This window comes from Nuphar pumila, chromosome 16 (assembly GCF_984573655.1).
Source record: "Nuphar pumila chromosome 16, dmNupPumi1.hap1.1, whole genome shotgun sequence".
Classification (NCBI taxonomy): Eukaryota; Viridiplantae; Streptophyta; class Magnoliopsida; order Nymphaeales; family Nymphaeaceae; genus Nuphar; species Nuphar pumila.
In genome coordinates, this window is record NC_143264.1 from 16,370,533 (window position 1) to 16,398,529 (window position 27,997).

A 27,997-nucleotide genomic window follows, 5' to 3' on the forward strand; every position below is an offset into this window, starting at 1 on the left:
TTTTTATGCTGAAGGTGCACCTTGAATAAAGCTTTTGGTGCAGATTGATCCAGTACCAGGAAGCTCCAATTGAATCTGAATCCAGGCCCACTCTTCGAAAAACAGATAATCCCACCCCTTTATGGCCCTGCTACGATACAGGAAGAATTTACTACATGGGGAGAGAGGGTGGACGCTGAGGCTAGAAAGAGTCATTAATTAATAAAAGGGTATGATTTTGCAGAAAATGCAAACAAAATTTATTTGACGTGGCAACGCGCAGAAATCAGATTAGATTGGATCAGATAAATTCCTGAAATCCTAGTGATCAATCTCGTATGAAATGAGAAATAATCTTGTTTTGCACAATTGTAAGCACCATTTTATGAGTCCGGATCGGGTGCAATCACATGGCACAATTTTTGTGCATTAAGCGCCTGAGGCCTTGGGTCCCACAACTGACAGGCCCTGTCCCCAGGATGGAGGGTGATCGGTTGCTCAATGCACAAATATTTATGCAATCATATTGCACCTGATCTTTTCACCCATATTGCATTTTGCCTCAAATCACTCCCAGTCATTTTAACTAAAACATTCATCACTCACCGCATTGTTTTGCCTGTAAAAGATGGAGATCCATGTTAGGAATGATTGGGACATTACACCAATGGCTACGGAAATCTAGGCCTATTTTCCATTCCTAATATATTGGAGCCTCTATAATGCTTTTTCCAGAGAGCGAGTGACTTGGTAAGCATGTTTATGAGGATTTTTCTTTTCTCATGGATTTATGGTTAGGTTAGGTTAGGCCTCAGTTGGATTTTTAACCCAAAATCCACGGGTAAGAAGGTTCAAATCTAACGACCATTGACCTGTTAAACAGATCCATCAGCTCCACCTTGAAGTGTGAAAACATAAACCCTTGAAAGAGGAGATAAACAAATACAAATGATAGTCTGAAATGCACTAATGCTTGAACATCTCCCAACACAAAAACCTTTATACAAGGAAAAAGCTGACTATTTCCATTGCCTCGCTTCGCAATGTACTACCAAAATCAATACAGTGACCTTTGTTAAGAAAGAAGAGCAATTCAGAAGAAAATCTTGCGAGATCTCAAAGGATGTGGAGGTGAGTTGGGCATCTTGAGTGGTGGAGACCCCTTCGTCTCTTGGCCATTCAGTAGTTTGGCAGCCTTGGGGTCTGTCAACAGAGTTTTCTGAAATGTCTGTGAGAAGCCCGTTGCGATTATTGTCACATGAATCTCCCCAGTATAGCGATCATCAACAACTGCCCCAAAGATTATATTGGCACTAGGATCTGCCAGACTAGTTACAACCTGCAAATCATGATGAATGTGAGGTATCTGTTTTATGTTCAGTAGAGGACTGAATTAACAGGAAAACTCATCCAGAAAATACTACATGCATTAAATTTACCAATAGGAAACCCACACAACATTCATTAAAACATAATCAGCTGCCAAATGAAAAAGTGAAGAAAAGATAAGAATACAATAACAAAAAGGTTAGTCAAAGACAAATGAAAGGTACAAAGGAACACACACGAACCAGCCTTCGTGCATACTGAAAAACAGACAAAACAGCCATCAGATTAAAACCGGGCAGCGCTCTGAGCCAGCACAAAAACAACCTTTAGCAGCTTCTACACACACACACACTACGAACCAGCATTCATGCATACCAAAAATCAGACCAAAAACAGCCATCCAGTTGAGAAGATTGGACAGCTCATTAAGCCTGCACAAAAACTACTTCTAGCAACACTCTAGAAGCACTGCTAAAAGTCGTTTTTGCATGACTTCCCAAGATCTGATGCTCCACATTGGTCCATGCGAGTATATAGAAATGGGCATAAGTTCAAACACATTTATCAACTGCCAACGAACACATGCTGAACGTCCAATTTGAAAAAAAAAAGATCATTACTGGTGGTCTTGACTTCCACTAAAGATTAGCTTTTGCAGCTTTTAGAGCACACATGTCCATCGGGCTTCGCGCTTTAGGGTATATATATATATATATATATATATATATATATATATATATATATATATAGAGAGAGAGAGAGAGAGAGAGAGAGAGAGAGAGAGTATCTTTATATATACCTGGTAAAATGCACATGCCGTATATGAGTAAAATTACTAAAATCTCACCCACAAGCACATTATATATATATATATATATATATATATATATATATATATATATATATATATATAGAGAGAGAGAGAGAGAGAGAGAGAGAGAGAGAGAGAGAGGACTGTGTATCTTTATATATACCTGGCAAAATGCACATGCCGTATATGAGTAAAATCCCACCCACAAGCATTCCAAGTAGATGAAGATGTTTGTACAGTTATCATAATTACTGAAGCAAAACATGACGAGGCAGGCATAAGGACATCCATGGCTTGCTTAACAGGAACCATATCTTTAAGCAGGCACCATAATTCCGAGAAGAGAAAAAAGAGAGGGAAAAAACAGAATAAAGAGATGTCTATGGAGAGAGACAAAGACGAGACAGCAAGTCCACACAATATTTTGAAAATGTCATGATATTTTCAAAGCATCACCATAACATAGATATCATAATATAGTTTTTAAAAAAATTCTTATTTGTATATTTTATGTGTACTTTCTAATATAGGATTAGTTGATAAATCTCAAGGAAATTCTTGGAAAAAACTCGGCTTAAAAAATTTTAAAATATAAAATAGCAGAAATAAGTAGGAAAATAAGATGCTTAGATAATAAAATAAACATATAACAAAAGAAATAAATAAAAAGAAAAAAAGAAAAAAGAAAAATATATTTAAGATATAGAAAATAAGTAAAAAAATGAAAGTAATTGATAATATCGTGATATATAAATTTCTAGTATTTTCAAAATATCACGAGATTTTTCCTTTGATATTGTTTTATATATATGGGAAAATGTTTGCTACAAACAATTGTAGGTACAAACACCTCTGGATCTCTATGGCACAAGTTCTGATCCAATCAAACCTCATAGATGGATTCAGCATGTCCAAAGGATCAACTTTTGAAATCATGTTTTTTCAATGGAAAAACATGATTTTATGGCCCAGAAAACTATCAAACATCGCAGGCCATTGATTTTTGAAGCCTTACCCACTAGCCATAATCGGACAATCTAAGAGGTGATTCACACTAAGAAAAACATGTAGATAAAGGTTAGTTTCATGAAAAACAACCAAAAGATGAAAAAATAAGAGGCATTTATACTTACAAACAACCAGCAAATACGGTCATTGCATATATATCAGTCACAAGCGATATTTTCAAAGTATTGTGATATTATTGCTAAATTCAAAAACCTTTTTTAAAGGAAAAATATCACAATATTTTGAAAATATCAGAAATTTATATATATTGCAATATTATTGCGATACTATCACAATATTATTGTGATATATAGGTGTCTCCTTTAGCCTCGTGTGACGTGCAAAAGGAGAAAAGAAAGAAAAGAAGGAAGGAAGCTTGTCCAAAATTTCCGTTTTTCTTTTTCAAAATTTTCATTTTATTTTTTGAACACCAAGATTTTCTTGAGATTTACTAAAAAATCTATAATATTCCAAGATTTTGCCTTGCTGAGATATAACCCAGACTGATATTTGTGACTATATACATACATATATATATAGAGAGAGAGAGACAACTTATTGAGAGATATAGAGAGAGGAACAAAGATTTGCATATGGTTTTTATTGATTTGGAGAAGGCTTACGATAGAGTACCTAGGGATGTTTTCTGGTGGACAATGATGAGACAGACATTGGAAGCAAGAGGTTTTAAGTTGAGTAAGAGTAAGACAAAATATATGGAATGTCGGTTTAGTAAGCAACGAAGTAGTAATGGGAGTGTAGTGAAGCTTGGTGAGCAAGAAATACCGGTGGATGACTATTTCAAATATTTGGGATCTATCATTCAAAAGCATGAAAAAATTGATGGAGATGTAAATCATAGGATAAAGGTTGGGTGGATGAAATGGAAAAATGCAACTGGTGTGTTGTGCGGTCGTAGAATGCCATTGCGGTTGAAGGAAAAGTTTTATAAGATGACAATTAGGCCCGCTTTATTATATGGTACGGAATGTTGAGCTGCCAAGAGACATCATATTCAAAAAATGAGTGTAGTTGAGATGCGTATGCTTAGATGGATGTGTGGAAATACAATAAAAGATAAGATTTGAAACGACGAGATACGTAAGAAGGTAGGCGTTGCATCCATTGAAAATAAGATGAGAGAGAATCGTTTACGGTGGTTTGGACATATTCGGCGAAGGCCTAATGATGCTCCAGTTAGAAGGATGGAGAAATGAGAAAATATATTAGTTAAAAGAGGTCGGGGTAGGCCTAAGAAGACTTGGATGGAGATGATAGGAAATGATATGAATGATTTGAACCTCACCGAGGACATGACATTGGATAGAAATGATTGGAGGAGAAGGATTCATGTGGAAGACCCAGAATGATTTTCTTTTTTGGTTCATATCACCGACCCCAATTGTTTTGGGATGAAGGCGTAGTTGTTATATATATATATATATATATATATATATATATATATATATATATATATATATATATATATAGAGAGAGAGAGAGAGAGAGAGAAGGGGGGAGAGGACAAGTCTTTGGTCAAGATTATGCACCACCTAGGGATGCACTCTGAACCAAGCCGGCTCGGGCTCAGCCGCTTTGTATATGAGCCGAGCTTGAACCGGTGTTTAAAGCTCGGACGAGCTATCGAGCCGAACTTGAACGACCTATCGAGCCCTATAAGGCTCGGTTCATTGCAAACCCAATATATATATATATATATATATATATATATATATATATCTTTGCAAATAAATTCAAAAGTGCATTGTCACTGTAATGGGTAGGGCGTTAGCCTTTCTTCAGAACGTGTTGGGTTCAAATATTGTCTTTTGCACTTTTTTTCGCCGAGAATTTTTAGTATGTATACAATTTTTTCGGTGATAATAGTCAAAAGACATGCTTTGGCTAAATGGTGGGTCACTTGGTTAACGTTAAAGAGGTCAGGGGATCAAATCCCTCCTCCGCAATTTTTTTTTTACTATATCTTGTTGAAGCTCTGCTCAGCTCGAGCTCAGAACCGAGCTGAGTTTAGACAATGCCTTACAAGCTCGGCTCCAAGCTCGAGCCGAGCTTGGACAAAGTCATTTTGAACTGAGCCGAGTTCAAACAGACTAGGATCGGCTCATGTGCATCCCTAGCACCACTACAAATTTAGTCATGTATTTTTAAGCAAATCTAAACACATTCGCAGATTTGTCGCCATTCAATTACTCTAAACATACTTTTAACAAATAAATCTTGATAGAAAATTATAGCCTAACAAGGATAAAAATGAATTGTCCAGATGAACCAAACCTTATCTATTGAAAAGGTTTTTCTCATCCAAATTACTTAGGTCAAGATCTGGATCTACGTTTGACTATAACTAGCTATACATAATTAGGCTTGGTTGGGTTTAGATACGGAATCAAACTACTACAGATCTATATTACATATTACTATGAACCAGTTAGGTTGGATATAACTGTGTATCAGTCCAATAATATATATGGGGATCCCAAGTACAGTTTTTTTCAATCCTCATTGAGATCTGAGTCAATTTTAAACAGGCCAAACCAAAGTCCAAACCCTATAACTATAGTGAGGAAGTTGGTCGAATACTCTACCCAATCCGCTATAATCACAAGATCTACCAAATGGAATCTAATTTATACCTGGTGAATCAATGTAAATTCTAGTTGGATCCACATGTGGATCCGAGTCTACAAGTGTTAATCAAAGTTGGAACTAGAGACAAACCCATTCAAAATGGACTTAGGTTAAAAAAAATAGATTCATAAAAATATGAATTGTCCTAAGGAGATGTAACTCTAATCTAAGATGGACTTTGTAGGTTAAACAAAAATTTTGCTTTCAGTTGGATCTATTGTAGATTACACGGCTAGAACTAGAAAGACTAAAACTAAATGCACCCAATTGTGATCTAAATCCATGTACCACTGTTGAACCCAAATGGTGGTATGATTGAAATAAAGAGTTTCAGAACCATAGAAGCAACTACAGACCCACTGGACTTGAGTTCAATTGAGTCCAAATTCAACCTAATGTTACATCGCTTGCATCTGAATCAGACGAAATCGAGATAAACTATATCCGCTGAATCCAAAATTGATACCATGGATCAACATGTTCAAATCAGTTCATGCTTGGTCTAGATTGGGTCCAAGTCATACCTATGTGGCATCTTGCTATATCAATTTTAAACCCCAAACGAGTACATAGGCATTAACATTGTGTCACAACCAGACCACACTGTATCAATACAACATTTGTATTGGACACTTGAATTGGATTGGATTCAATCCATTCAGGTAAATTCATGTTAAGTTCTAGTCGAGGACTCTTGTAGACAGAACAAATCAAACTTGTGGTAACCTGGAAATGGTACTCTTAAAATGAAAAGCACAAACATTAAAAAGAAAAAATTCTGCCCCCATCTATAGAAATTGGGATGCTTTTGTTTATTTTAATTTATGCTCCTCAAATAGAGATAACAATAGTTCATCCAAACAACATATCTTGAAACCTGCCCTTATTCATAAAATCGGGATGCTTTCATTCCTACAGTAGTAATATCATAAAGTACTTACATTTTTGTTTGTTAAACAGGATCATACATTCTTCACAATGTCATGCAGTATTTTGATGGACTTATAGAATGTCTCAAAAGGTTACATGAATTATTTTCATATCCAGAACCACGGCGTAGAAGATAAACTTTCTATTACAAATGTCATACATTTCTTGAATGTTGCATAAAGAACTACTGCCTTTGAATGTTGCATGCATAGTTTCATTATTTATTCTTCATTAATAAAGTGATTTAGGAATTTACTAACATAAAATATATATTATGATCTCCATCTTTAAAAGAAGAATGACAAGCTTCTTAACAGAATCCTATTCCATTCCCAAAATGATGCCAAACATTGCTTCCTTTCACATCCCACATCCTGAATCCACTGAAAGTTTATATTTGCTTCTTCCTATTTCACTGTCTAGCTCTGACAACTGTGAAGCCCATCAATAATAATAGACAACATTGAGACCTATCTATGGCTTAGATGTGTGAGTCTATGCAACCATATTGGGTGTGTTGTACTGTACATTTATAATTACATAATAGCTCAGTAAGAAATTATTGATCAGAAATATATTAGAACCAATTAGTAAATAATGTAATGTTTCATGACCAAAGCAAAATTAGTTGGCATCAAGAACGCATCTAGTTCAACTTTATGTTGTCTCATTATTGTGTTATTATATCCTTTTAACATGCTTTACTCAATTACGAAAATTCCATTTGAGATTAGACAAAAAAAATCATATTTGCAAGTTCAAAGCAATGCACGGACCACTTGGCATATTTTATTAAAAGTAAATACAGGAACTCTGTAAGTACATGAAAACTGTTAATTACAAACCAATAATTAAATATAATGCACGGTATAAGACTTAAAAAATCAGTATTTAAGGTAAAAGGGGGAAAGCAGGTCAGATTTGACTAAATCCAAATGGAATGCAGTATAAGATAATGAATATGGTCTGCCCTATTTACTGTGCTAAATTATTAGTAACTTATCAAAAATGAAGAATAACAACAATAAAAGAAATACTTTTTTTGTATCCTTGACATTTTATATTATAAAATATTTCAGATCAGCAGTAAACGTTTGAATAGTGACAAAATTGTACTGGCAGAAAACCCCTGTGAAATTCATGTGTCATGCCAGTGGTTCTGGGAATTTGATCTACCCATGCACCTGATATGTTCATACATGTGCACACATATATCATAGAATCGAAGATGCAACTTCAACAGGTGCAATAAAAAAAAATAAGCACTTTGAAACAGTCAAATAATACTAATGATACAGTTGAAAAACAAACAAAAAGAAAAAGAAGAAAATTATTCAAGAAACATATCAGATGCTTAAGAGATTCAGCTGAGGAAGTAAAAAGCAAGTTATTTAGAGCACCTGAGAGACTCTATTGACTTCTTGCAGGGTAATGTCCTTTCCTCCAGTGATGTTGTACACAACACCAGTAGCAGATTCAATAGACGATCCAATCAGAGGTGCAAAAGTTGCTTGCTCAGCAGCTTCTTCAGCACGATTCTTGCTAGAAGAAACACCAATCCCAAGCATTGCAGTTCCTGAGTTTTTCATAACAGCCTTGACATCTGCAAAGTCCACATTTACCAATCCAGGTATCTGCAACACATGTTATAGCTTAAATGCCTTAGGTATCATCATAGCTATCAGCAAAAGACAAGCATTTGGGCATACAAGAGCCAGGAGGAAAGATAGTAAAAGACAATATATGTATTGAAAGATGGCTGGAAGTAAGAGATTTTTGAATGACTTACAGTGATTATGTCTGAAATTCCTTGCACACCTTGACGAAGAACATCGTCAGCAAGAAGGAAAGCATCCTGTAAGGGGGTTTGTTCTTCAACAATATCCAATAACCGATCATTTGGAATGATAATAAGTGTATCAACAGACTTTTGAAGTTTTTCAATTGCCTCTAGTGCCTGCAAGCAAGGAGATCCACAAATCACTAATGTTAAAGTTCAGGTAGATGCTTCTAAACATAAATTCTTGCCACCATACTTCAGGCAGGAAATGGGCATATGAATGTCTGAACTAACTACGGTCATGCCTCTGTGTATGAAAGACAGTAACCTATGTGCAACAAGAGAATGGCGAACAAGATATGCAAGTCTTGGTACAATGTCATATTAACATGCCAAGCACAGAGGAAGAACTGAAATGAAAACAAGATGTGAACAATTACAATGCCAACAAAAGGGCTACACAAATTCACAATTACAAAAGGATCTCAAATGGATCAAATATAATCTCACGAAGGTGACACACAATATCACACTTATCACAAGAACAATATAAAATAAATATTTTTATATTACTTCACAAAAAACTTGTAAGAAGCTTACTTTACAAGAGATAACTAACATATAAAAACAGAAAAATAAATAAAATAAAAAGACAATTAGTCCCTATTGGACTGTATTCATTATAGGACAATAAAGACCAAAATGCCCCTGATATATGTATATTGTATAAATATACGTATATCAGATGTATACAATAAATTTTAACACTCTCCTTCAAACTTACGGTGAGATCACCGAAAGTTTGTTAAGAAGAAACAAAAATTGTGGTAGAAGAAGAGCTTTGATGAAAAAGTCCGTAATCTAAAACTCGGACTGATATGGTAAAGTAATCATCTCCTTTAAGTATTCTTCTCGAACTTAGTGGCAATCCATCTCGCTTCATTTTTTTCATGAAATATGTGATTGTTAGCTATATATATGACAATCTTGTTATCGCAACACAACTTTGAAGATTTTTAAACATCAACACCTATTTCTGCAAGGATCTCATCCACATGACCTCGGTTCTTGTTGTAGCCATCGCCCTATATTTAGCTTCCGTAGAAGATAAAAACAGTTTTTGCTACTTTTTGCATCCCCAGGAAATGAGAGAATCACCTACAAACACACAAAAACCTGTGGTTGAGTATTGGTTATTGGGATCGCCTTCCCAGTTATAATCAGTGTAAGCAATGAGATTTAAAGAGGAAGAAGATCATAAGAATAACCCTTTAGATATAGTCTTCTTGATGTATCGAACTATTCTCAACACGGCACTCATGTGAACCGATGTAGGCGCATGTTGAAATTGACTAGCAATATGTATGGCATGCGCTATATCTAGTCTGGTAATAGATAAATACATTAGTGATTTTCCTATAAGGAGATGGATCATCTAATAAAATTTTGACTTCAGCTTGCATTTTACTTCAGGAGTGTGAGCAATTTTGTGCCTGTGATTCTCGAATGCGCAACAATAAGCTGCAAACTTTATTTGAGACAAAATGCATCCCCTTGGCGAATATGCTACTTCAATACCTAGAAAACATCTCAAAAAACCAAAGTCAGTTAATCAAAAGATTTCTAAAACATAATCTTAATTTCTTCGATTTCCTTTTGATCATTTCCAGTGATTATTATATCAACATACAAGAGCAAAATGATGAGCGAAGTACCTATAGATCTTACAAAAAGAGCAGTGTTAGTATAAAATGATTTAAATCCAAAATTTATAATAGTTTCATTAAACCGATCATACTATGCTTTAGGGGTTTGTTTAAGCCCATATAAAGGCTTTCGAAGATGAACCATACCATTTTCAATAATCCGACCAGGGGGAGGATCTATGTAAACTTTTTTATTTAAATTTTCATTTAAGAAAGTATTTTTAACATCTAACTGATATATAGGTCATTTCTTAATGGATGCTACTGCAACTAGAGTTCTAATTGTGGTTATGCAAGCTACTGGGGCAAATGTCTCCTCATAATCTATACCATATTCTTGAAAATACCCTTTCGTAACTAATCTTTTTAAAGATCCATCACTCTTTGTTTTGACCTTAAATACCCATCTACATCCTATTATCTTCTTCCCCTTTGACAAATGTTGGACTTCCCAAGTATGGGGCTTATGTAATGCATCTAATTCTATTTTCATAGCCTTAACCCATTCTTTTATGTCTTTGGCCTCTCTATAGTTGGATGGTTCATAATATGAGTGAATTGCTAGAAGACATGCCCTATAAGAGAGAATGATTCATATGAAACAAACCTACTTGAAATTCTAGATATTCACTCAGATCTTCTAACACTAGGTTTTTCTACATTGAGTGGTTGACTATATTTTTCTAAAGCACATGGATGCTTTCCATTGTTACGTCTAGAATATTGTATAAGATTATGAGTTTGTTCTCTTTCTTCTCATGGTTTATTATTTTGCTCAACAATATCACTATCTTCATCATCATTATTGTCATAATTGGACTTAGGCAATAAGTCAAATAAAAAGGCATACTCGGATTCTTCCTTAGGTTTTTTAATATCAAATCCTTTTTTTTCAAGAAATGTCACATTTCTAGATACATAAAGCTTATCATTTTTTGAATCATAATATTGATAGCCTTTTTTATTATCAGCATATCCAATAAACACACATTTAATAACTTTAGGAGAGAGTTTGTCATATTTTTCAAGAAGCACAAAACATTTACATCTAAAAATTCTTAATCTTTTCAAATCGGGAGTAGTCTTAACAAGTATTTCAATTAGAGATTTGTTTTCTAAAATTTGAGAAGACATTATATTTATTAAATAGACTGCGGTGAGAGTGGCTTCAGCCCAAAACCTTTTTGGAACTTCATTCGAAATAAGTAAAATCCTAGTAGTTTCAATAATGTGGCGATGTTTTTTTTTCGACAATTCCATTTTATTGAAGAGTCCTAGGACACAATTTTTAGTGCAAAATACCATGGTTTTTAGGTAGGATTGAAATTTATTTGAAAGAAACTCTCCCTCGGAGTCAGAGCGAAAGATTTTAATATTTCTTTTAAATTGATTTTTAACAAAATTGTGAAAATCTTTAAAACATGAAAAAACTTCAGACTTGAGTCTAAGGAAGTAAATCCAAGTATTCTAATAAAATCATTTATGAATGTAACATAATATGAGTAACCTCATTTTCATATAACGGGAACGGAACCCCATACATCCAAATGCACTAATTCAAAAATTCCATTAGTCAGAGAAGTTCTAGATCTAAAAGGTAACATTAACATTTTTCCAAGTACACAATATTTATATACATATTCTTTTTATTTACAATTTTTTTTTCAAAAATGGAAAGAGAGATAGTTTGGATATACTTGGATGTCCTAATCGTTTATGGCAAAGATCTAAATCATTTTTTTTGGCAAGATTACAAAAAAAAAATTGGGTAGACATAAAGAGTCAATATAGTAAAGGTCTCTTCTTTTATGGCCTTGCCCAATCAACTTCCCTGACTGGAGATCATGCACCCAACAATCCTTAGATGAGAAGACTTTGCACCTATAATTAGAAATTTAAGAAATCGAAAGAAGGCTTAAGTAAAATTTTAGAAACATTTAGAATAAAGAGCTTATTTGAATCACTTATAGTTTTGTAAAACAACAACAACAACTACGCCTTCATCCCAAAACAATTGGGGTCGGCGATATGAACCAAAAAAGAAAATCATTTTGGGTCTTCCACATGAATCCTTCTCCTCCAATCATTTCTATCCAATGCCATGTCCTCGGTGAGGTTCAAAGCATTCATATCCTTTCCTATCATCTTCATCCAAGTCTTCCTAGGCCTACCCCGACCTCTTTTAACTAATATATTTTCCCATTTCTCCATCCTTCTAACTGGAGCATCATTAGGCCTTCAACGAATATGTCCAAACCACTGTAAACGATTCTCTCTCATCTTATTTTCAATGGGTGCAACGCCTACCTTCTTACGTATCTCCTTGTTCTGAATCTTATCTTTTATTGTATTTCCACACATCCATCTAAGCATACACATCTCAGCTAGACTCATTTTTTGAATATGATGTCTCTTGGCAGCCCAACATTCCCTTCAACCGCAATGGCATTCTACGATCGCACAACACTCCAATTGCACTTTTCCATTTCATTCACCCAACCTTTATCCTATGATTTACATCTCCATCAATTTCTCCATACTTTTGAATAATAGGTCCCAAATATTTGAAACAATCATCCACCGGTATTTCTTGCTCACCAAGCTTCACTACACTCCCATCACTACTTCGTTGCTTACTAAACCGACATTCCATATATTCTGTCTTACTCTTACTCAACTTAAAACCTCTTGCTTCCAATGTCTGTCTCCATAATTCTAACTTAGCATTAACCCCAACTCTATACTCATCAATCAAAACAATATCATCAGCAATCAACATACACCACGACACATTTTCTTGAATTGATCTTGTATACTCATCCATCACTATAGCAAATAGGAAATGGCTTAAAGCAGATCCTTGATGTAACCCAACCGTTATAGGAAAATTGGTTGTCACCCCTCCACAAGTGCAGACATTGGTTACTACTTTTTCATACATATCTTTAATTATACTAATGTACTTGAGAGAAATATCTTTCTTCATCATTGTCCACCAGAGAACGTCCCTAGGTACTCTATCATATGCCTTCTCCAAATCAATAAAAACCATATGCAAATATTTGTTCCTCTCTCTATATCTCTCAATAAGTTGTCTAAGAAGATGTATAGCTTCTATAGTTGATCTTCCAAACATAAAACCAAATTGATTCTCCGATATCATGACAACCTTCCTCAACCTAGACTCAATCACCCTCTCCCAAAGTTTCATAGTATGACTCATGAGTTTTATACCGCGATAGTTTGTGCAATCTTGTATATCACCCTTATTCTTATATAGAGGCACCAAAGTACTCTTCCTCCACTCATTAGGCATCTTATTTGTCCGCCAAATCTTGTTAAAAAGATTTGTCAATCATTCTAAACCTTTCTCTCCTAAGCATTTCCAAGCCTCGATAGGTATACCATCTGGGCCAACTGCCCTTCTTGATTTCATTTTCTTCAAAACCTCTGCAATTTCTTTCTTTTGAATCTTGCACATGAAGTCACGATTCATCTCATGAAAAAGGAATGGAGAAGTCTCCAAGATCCTGAGCATGACTTCCATTAAATAGCTTATCAAAATAATCTTTTCATCTCTCCTTAATTTCCTTATCTTTGACTAAAACCCTTTGCGTTTCATCTTTGATACATCTAACCATACCCAGATCCCTCGATTTCCTATCTCTCATCTTTGCAATAATAGAATACCTGCAGAAATTAAAGACGAGAGAGAGAGGGAGAGAGAGAGAGAGAGAGAGCTCTGATATTGTTGTTAAGAATCGGCAGCCTCTATTCTTCACAGGTCTGCGCTAATACATCATTAGTTTAATAGGGTTACAATAATTCACACGTGGACAAAAATGCTCTTGTATAAGTAACTCATTACATTAAAATACAAAGCCTGGGAATGGATATGGATCCAATATTAAATGGATCCATATCCAACCCATATTCTAATACCCTCCCTCAAGTTGTGCATGGGAGTGAACCATGTGCAACTTGTTCTTCAGATACCAGAAACGTTGACTTGTAAGACCTTTGGTAAACATATCAACAATTTGATCTTCTGAAGGATCTCTTTGTCTGCTATCTTTTGTCTGATGAAATGTTGATCAATCTCAATATGCTTAGTTCGACTGTGATGAATGGGATTGAATGCAATTTGTATAGCACTTTTATTATCACACATAAGTGTCGAATTTGAAATATCCTCCCCCATTTCTGTAAGTAGATGCCTAATCCAGGTCACTTCTGCAGTGGTGGCTGCCATAGAACTATACTCTGCCTCTGTGCTAGACCTTGCCACAGCTTTCTGTTTTCTGCTACTCCATGAGACAAGATTTCTTCCAATAAAAACACAGTATCCTGAAACAGACCTCCTCTCATCTGGATCCCCTGCCCAATCTGCATCTGTATAGGACAGTATGTTATGTTTTTGGAACTTCCATGAAGATTGAATATACGTAAGTCCATCGCCTAATGTTCCTTTTAGATAGCGAAGGATGTGTTTGACAGCATCCATGTGACCAGTCTTTGGTTCATGCATGAACTGAGATACTTGATTAACAGAATATACAATGTCTGGTCTAGTAAAGGTAAGATATTGCAACATACCCACTAAACTGTGATACTTGACTGCATCAGGATATAACTCACCATCACAAATACTGAGCTTTTGGTTGACAACACTGGGTGTAGGTAGAGGTTTACAATCTGTCATTCCTGCTTTAGCCAGAAGATCAAGAGTGTATTTGTGTTGAGTTAATGACATTTTGTTATCTTGTCTGTCCACCTCTACACCAAGAAAATATCTCAGTTCCCCAAGGTCTTTCATTCTGAACTGCATACTCAATAAAACTTTAATTCGTTGAATGTGGTCTGGAGCATTACCAGTGATCACAATGTCAACATATATGAGTAAGAAGACCAGGGTGGTATCATTCCTGTATATGAACAGAGAATGATCTAGTTGGGAACGAAAGAAACCATGTTTCTGAATTTCTAAGGAGAAGCTTTCGAACCATGACCTGGAAGCTTGCTTCAAACCATACAAGGCTCTGATTAACTTGCATACATACTCTTTTGGGTCTCCCTCTGTATAACTTTGAGGCTGCTCCATGTAGACCTCTTCCTTTAAATTTCCATGAAGAAATGCATTTTTAACATCAAGTTGACTAAGGGTCCAGCCATGTTCAATTGCCAAGCCAAGTATGATGCGAATAGTTCCCATTTTCACCACTGGGTTGAATGTCTCATCGTAATCCTGACCATATTCTTGAGTGAAACCCTTGGCTACGAGACGTGCCTTGTATTGTTCAATGCTACCATCCGGTTTATATTTAATTTTATATACCCATTTGGAACCAACAACATTCTTATCTGGAGGACGCCCAACTGTCTCCCATGTTTGACACTCATGAAGTGCCTCGATCTACTCATTCATCGCTTCAATCCATTTGTTGGATTGAACAGCTTGATGAAAACCAAGTGGTTCATCATGTTTCTCAATCTTGGATAGAGAAATTTGAAAGTCCATAGAAAAGTTGTCATAACTAACCCATTTTTCAATAGGATGTCTTATCCTACCTGATCTTCTTGGTGCTTCTTTGTTATCAGACAATGCAATGTTTTCTTCAGCAGGTACATTTGTTTGCTCTTTGGGTCTCCTGGTATACACATTACCTTTGTATCTCAGACATGCTGTTTGTGATGCATCATCTGAAACTGTCTCACCATGTATGTCTTCAGGGATCAAAATAGTATCTTCGGCAATATGTGAAAAAAGTTCAGCACTAAGCCATGGATCATACCAATTACCAGCTGCGTCACCGTGTTCTCGATTGTGATTTGCTTTACTTTTCAGAAAACTATTTTCATCAAAAACAACATTTCTGGAAATCCTAACCTTCTTATTGGCAGGGTCATAACACCTGTAGCCCTTATGTTCATCTGCATAACCAACAAATTGACATATGGAGGCTTTGTCCTGAAATTTAGTTCTCATGGATTTATCAATGTGTACATAACATGTGCATCCAAAAACTCGTAACTCATCATAATAAGGATGTGCACCAAAGAGAACGTAATAGGGAGACTGATTTTCAAGGATAGACATAGGAAGACGATTTATCACATGAGTGGCAGTGTGAAAAGCTTTTGTCCAAAGACTAATGGGCAAGTTACAATCATGCATCATACTCATTGCACTTTCCACAATATGTCTATGTTTACGTTCAGCAATTCCATTTTGTTGTGGAGTGTACGGGCAAGAAACTCTACGATGTATCCCATTATCTTGGAGAAAGTCTAAAAATTCTTTGGAAGAATACTCACCACCTCCATCACATTGAAGAATTTGAATGTTTTGGGAGAATTGAGTTTTAGCATAGGCATGAAAATGACGAAAGATGGAAAAAACCTCTAATTTGTGTTTCATAAAGAATATCCAGGTAAAACGAGAGAAACTGTCAATAAAAGATACATAATATTTGCTTCCAGAAAAGGAAGGATTGGGGGCTGAGCCCCAAATATCAGAACATATTATTTCAAAGGGCATGGAGGCTCTTTTATTTATTTGATGGAAAGGAAGTACATGACTTTTGCAGACCTGAGAACTGGGACACATTTTATCCTTCAATGAAGATGAAACATATTCTGAAAGAAAACCATTGGACACTAACTTTTCAATAAAGACTTGACTACAATGACCAAGACGAGAATGTCAGAGATCTGGCTTATTACATTTGGATATACTTAAGACGCTTTTGGAGACATGATCAGACTTGGGCTTCAGGACACTGGAGGTTGAATTTTCATTGAAGACATACATGTTTCCACGTCGCTCTCCTTTAGCGAACATCTCCGTTTGAAGATCCTTGACAAAGACAGAAGTAGGAGTAAATTCCACAGATGAATTGGTAGAATCAACAAGCTTAGAAACAGAGATAATATTTTTCTTTATATTTGGCGCATGAACAACATCAGATAAAGAAATAGATGACTCAGACAAAAGAATGAGGACATTGCCAATGTTTGAAATAGGGTGGTGAGTCCCATCTCCAGTTACAATAATAGATTTACCAAGATAAGGAGTCAACGCAGAGAACTTACCTGCATTGCCAGTGGCATGAGCTGCTGCTCCAGAGTCAACATACCATATTCCATCATCACTCTGTTTTAGATTCAAGTTGGCCATCGCAGATAAGAGAAGATCCTTGGCATCATCACTGACTCGAAATGTACCTGTCGTTCCTGATGTAGCAACATTTCTATTATTTTGTGTTTTGTTCCGATTTTGTGGATTGAACCAGCAGTTGGCTTTGATGTGACCACGTTTGTTACACTGGTAGCATGTGGGAACATTCTTTGAAGCACTGACATTAGGATTTGGTGTAGGTAGTAACCCACGTCCACCCTGGATTGGAGTTCCCCTGCTTCTGCCACGTCCTCCTCGTGAACGATCAGCTATTATCCCTGTGGCAAGAACTTCATGCGTAGATGATTGTCCTGCTGAAGCATCAGACATGCTTTTCAGAGTCATCTCGTACTGAAAGAGTTTAGCACGTAATTCTTCAAAGCTGAGTAGCGTAGGTAGACACAATAAAGACGTTACAAGAACATGATATTCTGGTCCCAGAGCATTCAATGTCTGCTGCACTTTTTCTTTATCTGACACTGGATATCCAACCATGGCTAACTGATCTGTGATGCTTTTAACTTGATTTAAGAATTCAATGATGCTCATTGCCCCCTTTTTTAGCATTTGAAATTCGCGTTTGAGAAACAACACTTTGGCCTCCGATATCTGAGAGTAGGTTTGAGCTAAAGCCTCCCACAAAACTTTGGATGTGCAATCATCAGGAATAGAAATCAGTACTTCTTGTGATAACGTGGAAGTGATGTATGCGACAAGTGCCTGATCGCGCTTCATCCAAAAAACAAAGGCAGGATTGCGAACAATATTCGGCAATCCTCAATCCTCTTTGGCTACGGTTATGATGGATTCTGGGGGCATAAGAATGGAGTCATCCAAGTGACCGGAAAGGTCTTGACTTCAAATAAAAGGAGCAATTTGCCTTTTCCAAGTCAGATAGTTGTTTGTAGTTAGCTTTTCTGAAACTAGCTGCCCCAAGAAATTGGAAGAAAGACCCAAATTGGCTGAAGTATCCATTTGTAGGCTTGTTGACAACCCTTTTTTTTTTTAGAATTAATACTAGTGACTGAAACTGAGTTGTTTTATTACAGTTGGCAGAAATCGGCACAATGTCACGACAAGGGAAATGAGAGCTCTAGGGTATGGAAAGTTTGACAGAAAAGGAATGAAGATTAAAAACAGATTCCTGGTTGGAAAACCAGGGAACTCGATATCAAAGGCAGATACTTGGTTGGAAAACCAGGGAACTCGATTTTACTGAAATCAGAATATAAGATGTTAAATATGATGAATCAACAGGAAACTAAAGAATAAATTTTCACAACTAAAGAATAAAAAGAAGAAATATTAGAGGAAAACTGAAAAACAAACTTCGACCAATAGATATTCACAACAGAAGCTAGAAAGATAGGTGATCTTTTTCTGTCAAACTAGAAACTAGAAAGATAGGACTCGGCACAGGGAACTCGACCTGAAGAAGGCAGTGTTTTAAAACTCGCCGAGTCAACTCGTTGACTCGGCTGACTCGGCTCGGCTCGGCCCTCCAGCGAGTCAACCCGGCAAGGCAAACTCGGTTTGCCAAAACTCGGGCTTGACTCGGCCTGACTCGGGAGAGTTCTGGGATGTTTGAAATTTGTTTTTTGAGTTTCAAATGGTAATGATATATTTACATATATGCAGTCTACTGTTTACTGTCTGTACAATCTAGTTGAAAAATCATAGATGCAAGTTGTATCTAAGCAATCTGACCTCATATATGTGTTCAACATGGTTTATTTGCTAGGAATCACACCTTTATCATATATTTTTATGTAAAAATATGTTTTTTTGAGTCATGAAATTTTGGCATATTGTAGGCCATTGATTTGTGAAGCCCTTGAGAAACTTGCTTACATGTTGACAAACTATTTGAAAAAAAAAATGTGTTCTAATAGATTGTATGTACAATTGACTGTGTAAAAACATACATTGAAAAACTTACTCTATTGGCAAAACCAGGAGATTTTTGTATGCATTTGCTTTTGTCAAATAAAAAATGGTCTATTTTGCAGTTTCAGACCTTGTTTACCTCAAAATTGGGATTGATATGAAAAATCAGATAAACTGTTGAAATGGAGAACCAGGTCTTGAGTAAGGCTAAAATAGTCTAGTACTTTCTGCAAGCTGATGAAATGGTTTGGCAGTCGAGACTTAAACTAGCAAAATTAATGAATTTTTGCTTGTCGTGACCAACTGTTCTACATCTAATAAACTTTTAATCTTTAAACTCCCAGATTTCTGTGGCACATGACAAATTGACTGTCAAAGTGCTTGTATAGATATCAAATTCAATTATTCAAGCAAACCTCTATACCTCTTTGCAGTTGTTTTTATATTCTTACAGACATTTGGAGACTATGTTTACTCAAAAACATGGTTTCAGACAAATTATACATTGTTTTTCTTTTAAAAACAAAAGTTAACAAAACTCGGTCTGAGTCACCGAGTTGACCCGCCAAGTCACGAGTCAATAAAGAACGAGTCGAGTTCCGAGTCACGGGTTTTAAAACCTTGGAAGAAGGTGATCTGCTGCAGAGGATGAAGGGGACTCGGTCTGAAGAATCGTGCTTTTCACGTTACGCTGGATTAGATGAATGTCAGGACTCGACTGAAGGATCGTGCTTTTCACGTTACGCTGGATAAGATGAGGGTCTACTGTTGGGTGTGGCTGAAGAAGATGAAGAAGACTCGGCTGAATGATTTCAGCCCCTGAATGAGAAGAAAACTCGGCTAACTGGAAGGAGAGATGGAGCCGATGCTGAATGGGAAGACTCGGCTAACTGAAGAAGCTGAAGGATCGTGCTTTTTTTTTGTTCAAAAGCTTGCGCTGAAGAGATGCTTTATGCCCAGACCTGCCACTGCTCTGATACCATAATAGAATACCTGCAGAAATTAAAGACGAGAGAGAGAGGGAGAGAGAGAGAGAGAGCTCTGATATTGTTGTTGAGAATCGGCAGCCTCTATTCTACACAGGTCTGCGCTAATACATCATTAGTTTAATAGGGTTACAATAATTCACACGTGGACAAAAATGCCCTTGTATAAGTAACTCATTACATTAAAATACAAAGCCTGGGAATGGATATGGATCCAATATTAAATGGATCCATATCCAACCCATATTCTAATATGCAAGCCTATAAATATCCTTCTCGCCCTCTTTGGTATCCAACTTGTCATAAACCTCCTTATATACCTTATCCCTCGCGTTTCAAACTACTTTTTTAGCTTCCTTCTTTGCTATCATATACTTCTCTAAATTCTCATTATTACGACTCTTTTAGATTTCTATAACACTCTCTTTGAACCTTAATAGCTAATTTGACATCCTCATTCCACCATGATGTATCCTTACCTAGCGGTGCTCCGCCTTTAGACTCACCCAATACCTCCTTAGCCACCTTTCTCATGTCACCCGCTATCTTACTCCACATTGATTTTGAATCATCCTCGAGACACCAATCAGCTTCCTTAACTACCTGCTCTACAAACATTCCTTGTTTAACTCCTTTCAGTGCCCACCACTTAATTCTAGAATTTATCCTATGTCTATCCCTTTTGCGGCATTGTCTTATTCTAAGATCTAAAATTAAGACTCTATGTTATGTAGCTACACTTTCTCTCGGTATAACCTTACAATCGATGCAACAACCCCTATCTCTCTTTCTAAGTAGGAAAAAATTTATCTGACTCGCATTAACCCCACTTTTAAATGTTACTAGGTGAGACTCCCTCTTCCTAAACCAAGTGTTTGCTAAGATCATATCATAGGACAAACCAAAATCTAAAATCCTTTCTCCACTTTCGTTTCTTTCTCCTATATCATAGCCTCCATGGATACTCTCAAATCCATCCCTACTAATGCCTACATGTCCATTAAGGTCACCGCCGATGAAAAGCTTTTCTCCATAAGATATCCCTTGTACTACTCCATCTAAATCTTCCCAAAATTGACGCTTAATGGAATCATTTAAACCTACTTGAGGTGCATAAACACTAATAATATTAATAATATTCATACCTAATACTAATTTAATAAGTAAAATCCTATCACCCTTCCTACGGACCTTAACTACATTATCTATAAACTCACGACTCATAACAATCCCTACTCCATTCCTATTCCTATTTATTCCTGTATACCAAATCTTATATCCCCAAGGTTTTATCACTTTTGCTTTCTCACCTACCCATTTAGTCTCGTGTAGACATAAAATATCAATCTTTCTCCTACACATAACATCTACTAACTCTACCAACTTACCAGTTAAAGACCCTATGTTCCAAGTGGCTAACCTAATTTTATGGTCTTGGACTAACTTCTTTACCCCCACCCGTCCAACAAAGTGAGGGAACCCTTGCCTATTTGACACCACACCCGAGCGCTGGTGTGACGCGTTGCTTCTGAGCGACGACCTAGCAACCCTTGCCTATTTATCACTGCCTTCGGGCCTATAGAGTACAGTGTGTCGCAAAGTAGGGAACGCCCCAACGAAATTCTTATATTGATTCATATTCATAGGGTATGACTAAGTTTTTATGCTGGCTGTCACTGGCCTACCACAACCCTCCTTTATCCGGGCTTGAGACCGACAGTGTATAACTAAACAGTTATACACAGGCAGAAAAACCTATAGTTTTGTAAAAATTTCCTAAAATTTTAACTTTTAAAAGGGTACCATCGGCGGTTGAGACACATGAAAATATGAATTAGTGCAATCGAATAATAATGACTCATTATGTGTCATATGAAAAGAGGCACCCAAATCCAAAATCCAAGAAGACTTACTTGGAAGAGAAAAGGAAGAGATGGCAGCACCAGATGTAGAAGAAGTGACTTTTAGGATTTGTGAAACGACTTTCATATTTTGGGCAATTGTCAAATCATTGAATTTGCCATTTTTTCTTGATTCTTCATTTATTGAAGACTCTTCACTTAATGAGGCTACTTTTTTGAGTTTTGGACAATCCGACCTTATATGCCCCAATTTTTTGCAATAGCCACAAGTAATTTTACCACCCTTGTATCCTCCTCCATTGTATTTTTTTTCAAAGTGAGGTGTTTATGAGCTTATACAAAGCTTTTGGGTCTTGATACAACAAGGATCTCATCACTAGACTTGCATTCCAAGTCTAGTTTCTTCTTGGCATATTTGAGCAAGAGTATTACTAACGGAAGGAGACGAGGTCCAATGGATTAAAGAGGACCTAACTTGCTCAAATTATGGTTGAAGACCATATAGGAAAAAGAAGAGATTTTCTCTTTCAACTTGTGTTCTCATCTCAATAGAGGAACCCTCCCATTTTGGTTTCAACATAGTCATCTCATCCTAAATCGGAGATAGGAGACTATAACAATCCTTTACACTTTTATCCCCTTGTTTAGTAGTATGCACCTTATCTTGAAGATAATATAGCCTAGCCATATCCTTTTGAATGAATGTACTCTTTAGGAAAATCCATGCATCACACGCCTTTTTGAACTTGATGATGTTGGTGGCAATCTTGAATTCCATGATATTCATAAACCATGAGAGAATTTGACGTTATTGGCCTCCCAATCTTCCATTTTGTCTTGATAATCTTGCAAAGTCTTCTTCTTTTCTTCTTCGGAGAGAACTTTAGTTTGATCTCTTTATTTTCTCGTTAACTTTAGTTGGAGTTCATTAGTGGTTCCACTAACAAAACCCCAAAGTTTTTTCCCCTTTACGTGGGCTTCCATTACTGTAGCCCACGCCAAGTAATTTCTTTTGTCGAGCTTATAGGAGACAATGAAAGCGCATTCTTTTTCACCCATGTTGAAAAAATAAGCTTGAGGTTGAAGGACCAAGCTTGAAGACCACCACCACAAAGAGAGCACACCCAAGATAATTTTCACCACTATAAGAGCCCATGGCTCTGATACCATGAAATGAAAACAAGATGGGGACAATTACAATGCCAACAAAGGGCTATACAAGTACACAATCACAAAAGGATCTCAAATGGATCAAATACAATCTCACGAAGGAGACACACAATATCACACTTATCACAAGAACAATATAAAAATAAATATTTTTATATTACTTCACAAAAAGCTTGTAAGAAGCCTACTTTACAAGAGATAGTGTGGCTCTATTTATAGAGCCACACATACAAAAGGGGGAGGCAGTTCAACAGCTATGTCACATGGGTGCAGGTGCGGGTGCGACACTTTCAAAAAACTTGGGTGCGGGGGTACGGCAAAAATATATATATATATATATAATTTTTAAGTTTTAACAATTAACAACATTAACACTAATGAAATAAAAAACAATTATCACAATATCATCAAATCAATTCATCATCATGCATGCAATAAATCAAATTAACAATCTATGATTTGTGTATACACAAGTACTAGGAAAACGATAACACTTACAGGAATTTAATAAAAACTATTTTATTTCAAGGAAAACGTTTAAATAGATTGTGTATACACAATTTGTTTTTCTACTTAACGATCATGTTAACAACCCGATAGCCAACAACAAAATCACATAAATCAGATCAAATCACAACATTAGCAAATCACGGAGAGGAGAAGAGAGCAGAGGGAGTCGGAGAGAAGAGGAGGAGAGCAGAGGGAGTCAGAGGGGAGAGGAGGAGAGCAGAGGGAAGTCAGAGAGGAGAGGAGGAGAGTAGAGGGAGTCGAGTGAGAGAGAGAGAGTACCTTAGGAGGAGAGGTCCAGCAGAGCGGTTGTCGATGGCGGCGGGGTCCGACGAAGGTCAATCAGCTTCGGCTTCAGGAGGAGAGGTCGGGAGGAAAGGAAGGGAGGATTAGGGCAAAAAAAATTGCCCTAATCCTCCTCTTCACAACCCTTTTCATCGGGCATTTTTTTTTAAGTCTAAAACCTAGACAAAAATGACTCTGGGTGCATTGACCGCACCCAGGGTCGGTTTGATCGCACCGGATGCCGCACGCGCACCCGCATCGCGTCATCGATGCGGGTGCGGCACCTGGTTGGCTGAATCCCTGTGACTTAGTTCAACAGTTGTTCGACTGCCTCCAATGATCATATTTATGACCGTTGGGAGCAGTCCAACTGTCATCTTTGACTAACATATAAAAACAGAAAAATAAATAAAATAAAAAGACAATAAGTGCCACTGTATTTATTACAGGACAGTAAAAGACCAAAATGCCCCTTATATACATATATTGTATAAATATACATATATCAGATGTATACAATGTATTTTAACAAGAACATGTACTGCAACTTAAGGTACCCTTTCTTGTAACTGGTACCAAAGTCATTTTCCCAAGGCAAAATAGAAGTTTCCTTCTCTTCCATTTTTCTTCTTATTTTTTCATTTTTATATTTTAATTTTTTGGAAAGAGGAAAATTTTACCAGAACACAATAACATAAAAATAGTTTATGTAGCGGAAGTCAAAACGCAGGTTTGGGCTTAAGGCTTATCGGGCAAGGCATAGAGCTCATTATTGTATCATTAACCTATTGTCCAACCAGAACTACCTACATAGCTCATCATATAACTTATTTCAAAATGCAGTTGAAAATATGGCACATCCAAATAGTCATTCCTTTTTAATAAAGTTGACAGTTTCTGATTAATCTACAAAAACTTATTGCCAGAAAATGTGCAAAGTATAAATGAACCTGTCATAGACATGTCAAAGACTGTAATCATATACTGCTTCATATAAATATAAATTCAGTAACTAAAAGAACTATGATAGTCAATGACAAATCAAATAAAAAACAAAAGCCTTCATGAAACACTTGCCTGCAAAGACCTTTTACGACCTTCAAAACTAAAGGGATAAGTAACCACACCAACAGTCAAATAGCCAGCATCCTTTGATATCTGTGCTACAACAGGTGCAGCACCTGAACCAGTACCCCCACCCATACCAGCAGCAATAAACACAAGATCAGAATCTTTGAGGGCATCCGAAATTGCTTCTTTGGATTCCTCTGCAGCTTGCTCTCCAAGTAATGGATTTCCACCAGTACCTGCACCTATGAATGGGAAAAATTAATGGATACAGAACAGTTAATGTAATTAAAGGGTAATAGGTTAACCCATATGTTAAACCTCATCTAAGATCCTGATGACTGTGCAGGCATTTGAAAGAAATAAATCAAGATAATATTGCCTGATACAGTAAATATTCTTTCAGCATGAATAACTGACCTAGTCCACGAGTCAACATTTGTCCAATTTGCAGTGGATTCTCGGCAGCTGAATGCTTAAGCGCTTGAGCATCTGTATTAATCGCAAAGAACTCGACACCCTGATTTGGAAGGTAGGAAAAGTGAGCATCACAACATCACGAAAAAGGTAGAAAACAGGTGACTAAGAAAAGATAGTAACATGCTAAGGGAAATGATTTAATCAATAGACTAGAAGTGGCTTGGTCCGGGACAAGAAGCATGCTTCTCTTTTTCTTTCTTTTTTCTTTTTTTGCTTTTTGGTTTGCAAGCTGGGGGATAACCCCCATGGGATTAAAGCCAGACCCTCTGTTGTGATAGTGTGACCTAATCATCCAACTATCTCATTTGATCCCGAAGCATCTTCTGTGATTATCCATCTTAGAATGTGAATTATCAAGACTCTGAAGCAGGATGCTGGCTAACAGCATAGTGCATTTCATGAACGAGCTGCCAAGTGAAGAAAATAAGCCCCCATTTTGATTGCATTTAACAAACTTGAACGTCAACCAAACCGCCAAGCAAGACATAACCACCACATCCACTAATATCACTACCATCCAATCATTATGTTGGCTGGCAAAACTTTTGGTTCCTTGTATTGGCAAAAACTAACCAAATTTATTTAATTTAGAATAGAGTTAATTTCACGACAAACGTTTCCTACATTTCTGGCATCACCGAGTACATATAAGTCCAACTGTGTCCAGCTGTTAATTGGCCTCTTAAAATCCAAAAATGCTATATCATGATATGCTTATGCAAAGTGTAACAAGAAAAGTATAAACATGTTACTTCCATATGCATGTATCACGGGAAAATCAAAATGAAAAGGTGTGGAGCAAGAGCTCCAGCCAGGCATATAACTCTCAATCACCACCTTCCCTGGTGGTAACAAGACTACAACTTGAGATGGGCAGTCCCTGAAAGAGGAAAAAAAGGGTGGAACTATCTCTTCCCTGATGCATGTGAGACAAAAGAACCGAACAAGTGCCAAAAAACGATCCAAAAAAGAAAAGGAAATTTCTTCTCTTATACAGAGTGAGACATGGCCACCTGCATATTCTTAAGCTTTAAGTACGCAAGCCACTTCAAAACAGCATACCATCAACCGTTAACTCAACCATCCATAAAGCCATCTCAGTTGTAGTCACCCCCCATGCATTCCACAACTAGGTCCCTTAAACAAACTCCCAATTCTGGTAACTCGATGACCAGGATGACTTAATCATAGCTACGAATTGGGTAAGAAAGTTACCATGGAGAAAGGCCACAAATGAAGAGAGTAAGAATAGTTTCAGCAACTCCACAATATTATAGCCACCAAATAAGCATGGCAATGCGCTTGGTGGACTTGATGAATTCGAAACCAGAACTCTTCCACGACTCAAATGAAGTAATCGACACATTTGAGGAAACACATGGGGAAAGGCTTCTTTTCTTATATCCAGAAATGTTCCTTTACTAACTAAGCAAGGTTGCCATCTTCAGGCCAACAATAACAGTCAGGTTATTGGAGGTTTATATGGAGAAGCCGTAGATCGAGCGACCTAATCTACCCTCATTAGCGTTTTCAGAGACTGCATCGAGCTCGACAACAACATATTCAGGCACGATTTCTCCATATTCAAGCAATGCATTTGAGAAACTTAAGTGATATATGCCTAATTCTTAGGTTACGTTTACTTTACATTGTAAGCGCCTACTGTTCGACAAGGGATCGCTTGCTCAGACCGAATTGTGTTCAAACAAAATCGCAATACAAGAAAAAGGAGGGGGGCGGGGGTCCGGAAACCACACCTGCAACCCACTTTTGATCATCCGGTTGACGGCATTGTTGCCACCACCGCCGACGCCGACGACCTTGATTTTGGCAGTCTCCATGGGCGTGAAAGAAGCACGGCAGACTCTGCTACCTCCGCTCCGCCTGCTGCTTCTGCATTTACTTTTCCCCTTGCTCCAATCCCACTCGCAGATGCAGGAATCGCACCACAAGTTTCGTCGGAACCCGACACAGAATGTGGAAGAGAGGGAGGGATTCGAGAACTCCAGGACGCCCATTTTCCCCCGCCTTGCCTACAGAAAAGACACTACGGAAAGAAGAAGAAGGTTGTTTGCGGTTAGGTCAGGCAAAAATGATGGATGGAAGGGAATGGAAAAGAACAGCAGAGAGAAGCGGCCAAACAACACAAACAAGCTATGTAAAATAAATAGAGGGAGGGAAGGAGGGAAGGCCGCCGTGCCGTGGGTTTTGTTTGTGAGAGTGGAGGTCGGAGGACTGTGTTGGGCGAAGGAGGGAGGGAGTGATAAGAGGAAGTAAATGGGGTTTAAGCCTTTAAGGAGTCGTGATCGTCATTGTGAAAAACCAAAAAGCCATGCTTTAAGGCGAGGCACTCGCTTGGAAGCGTAAAAAGCGTACGTTTCAC

The 27,997-nt window shown here is 37.0% G+C and overlaps 1 protein-coding gene across 2 annotated transcripts; it reads right to left on the minus strand.

Annotated features, from left to right (window-relative positions):
- Positions 1–914: 914 nt before the first annotated feature.
- On the minus strand, positions 915–27,979 carry LOC149813024 (cell division protein FtsZ homolog 1, chloroplastic-like). 2 transcript variants are annotated; one of them, XM_089992511.1, is made up of 6 exons: positions 27,372–27,979; positions 25,555–25,654; positions 25,144–25,373; positions 8,496–8,663; positions 8,107–8,340; positions 915–1,318 (listed from the first exon to the last, which is right to left on the minus strand). In XM_089992511.1, exons 1-6 carry the CDS (start codon positions 27,630–27,632, stop codon positions 1,073–1,075), a joined length of 1,239 nt encoding a protein of 412 aa, XP_089848637.1. In that variant the 5' UTR covers positions 27,633–27,979; the 3' UTR covers positions 915–1,072. The 2 variants fall into 2 exon arrangements, with proteins under 2 accessions (XP_089848637.1, XP_089848636.1); XM_089992510.1 differs by having other exon boundaries at positions 25,144–25,379; positions 27,372–27,755.
- Between the last annotated feature and the right edge of the window lie 18 nt (positions 27,980–27,997).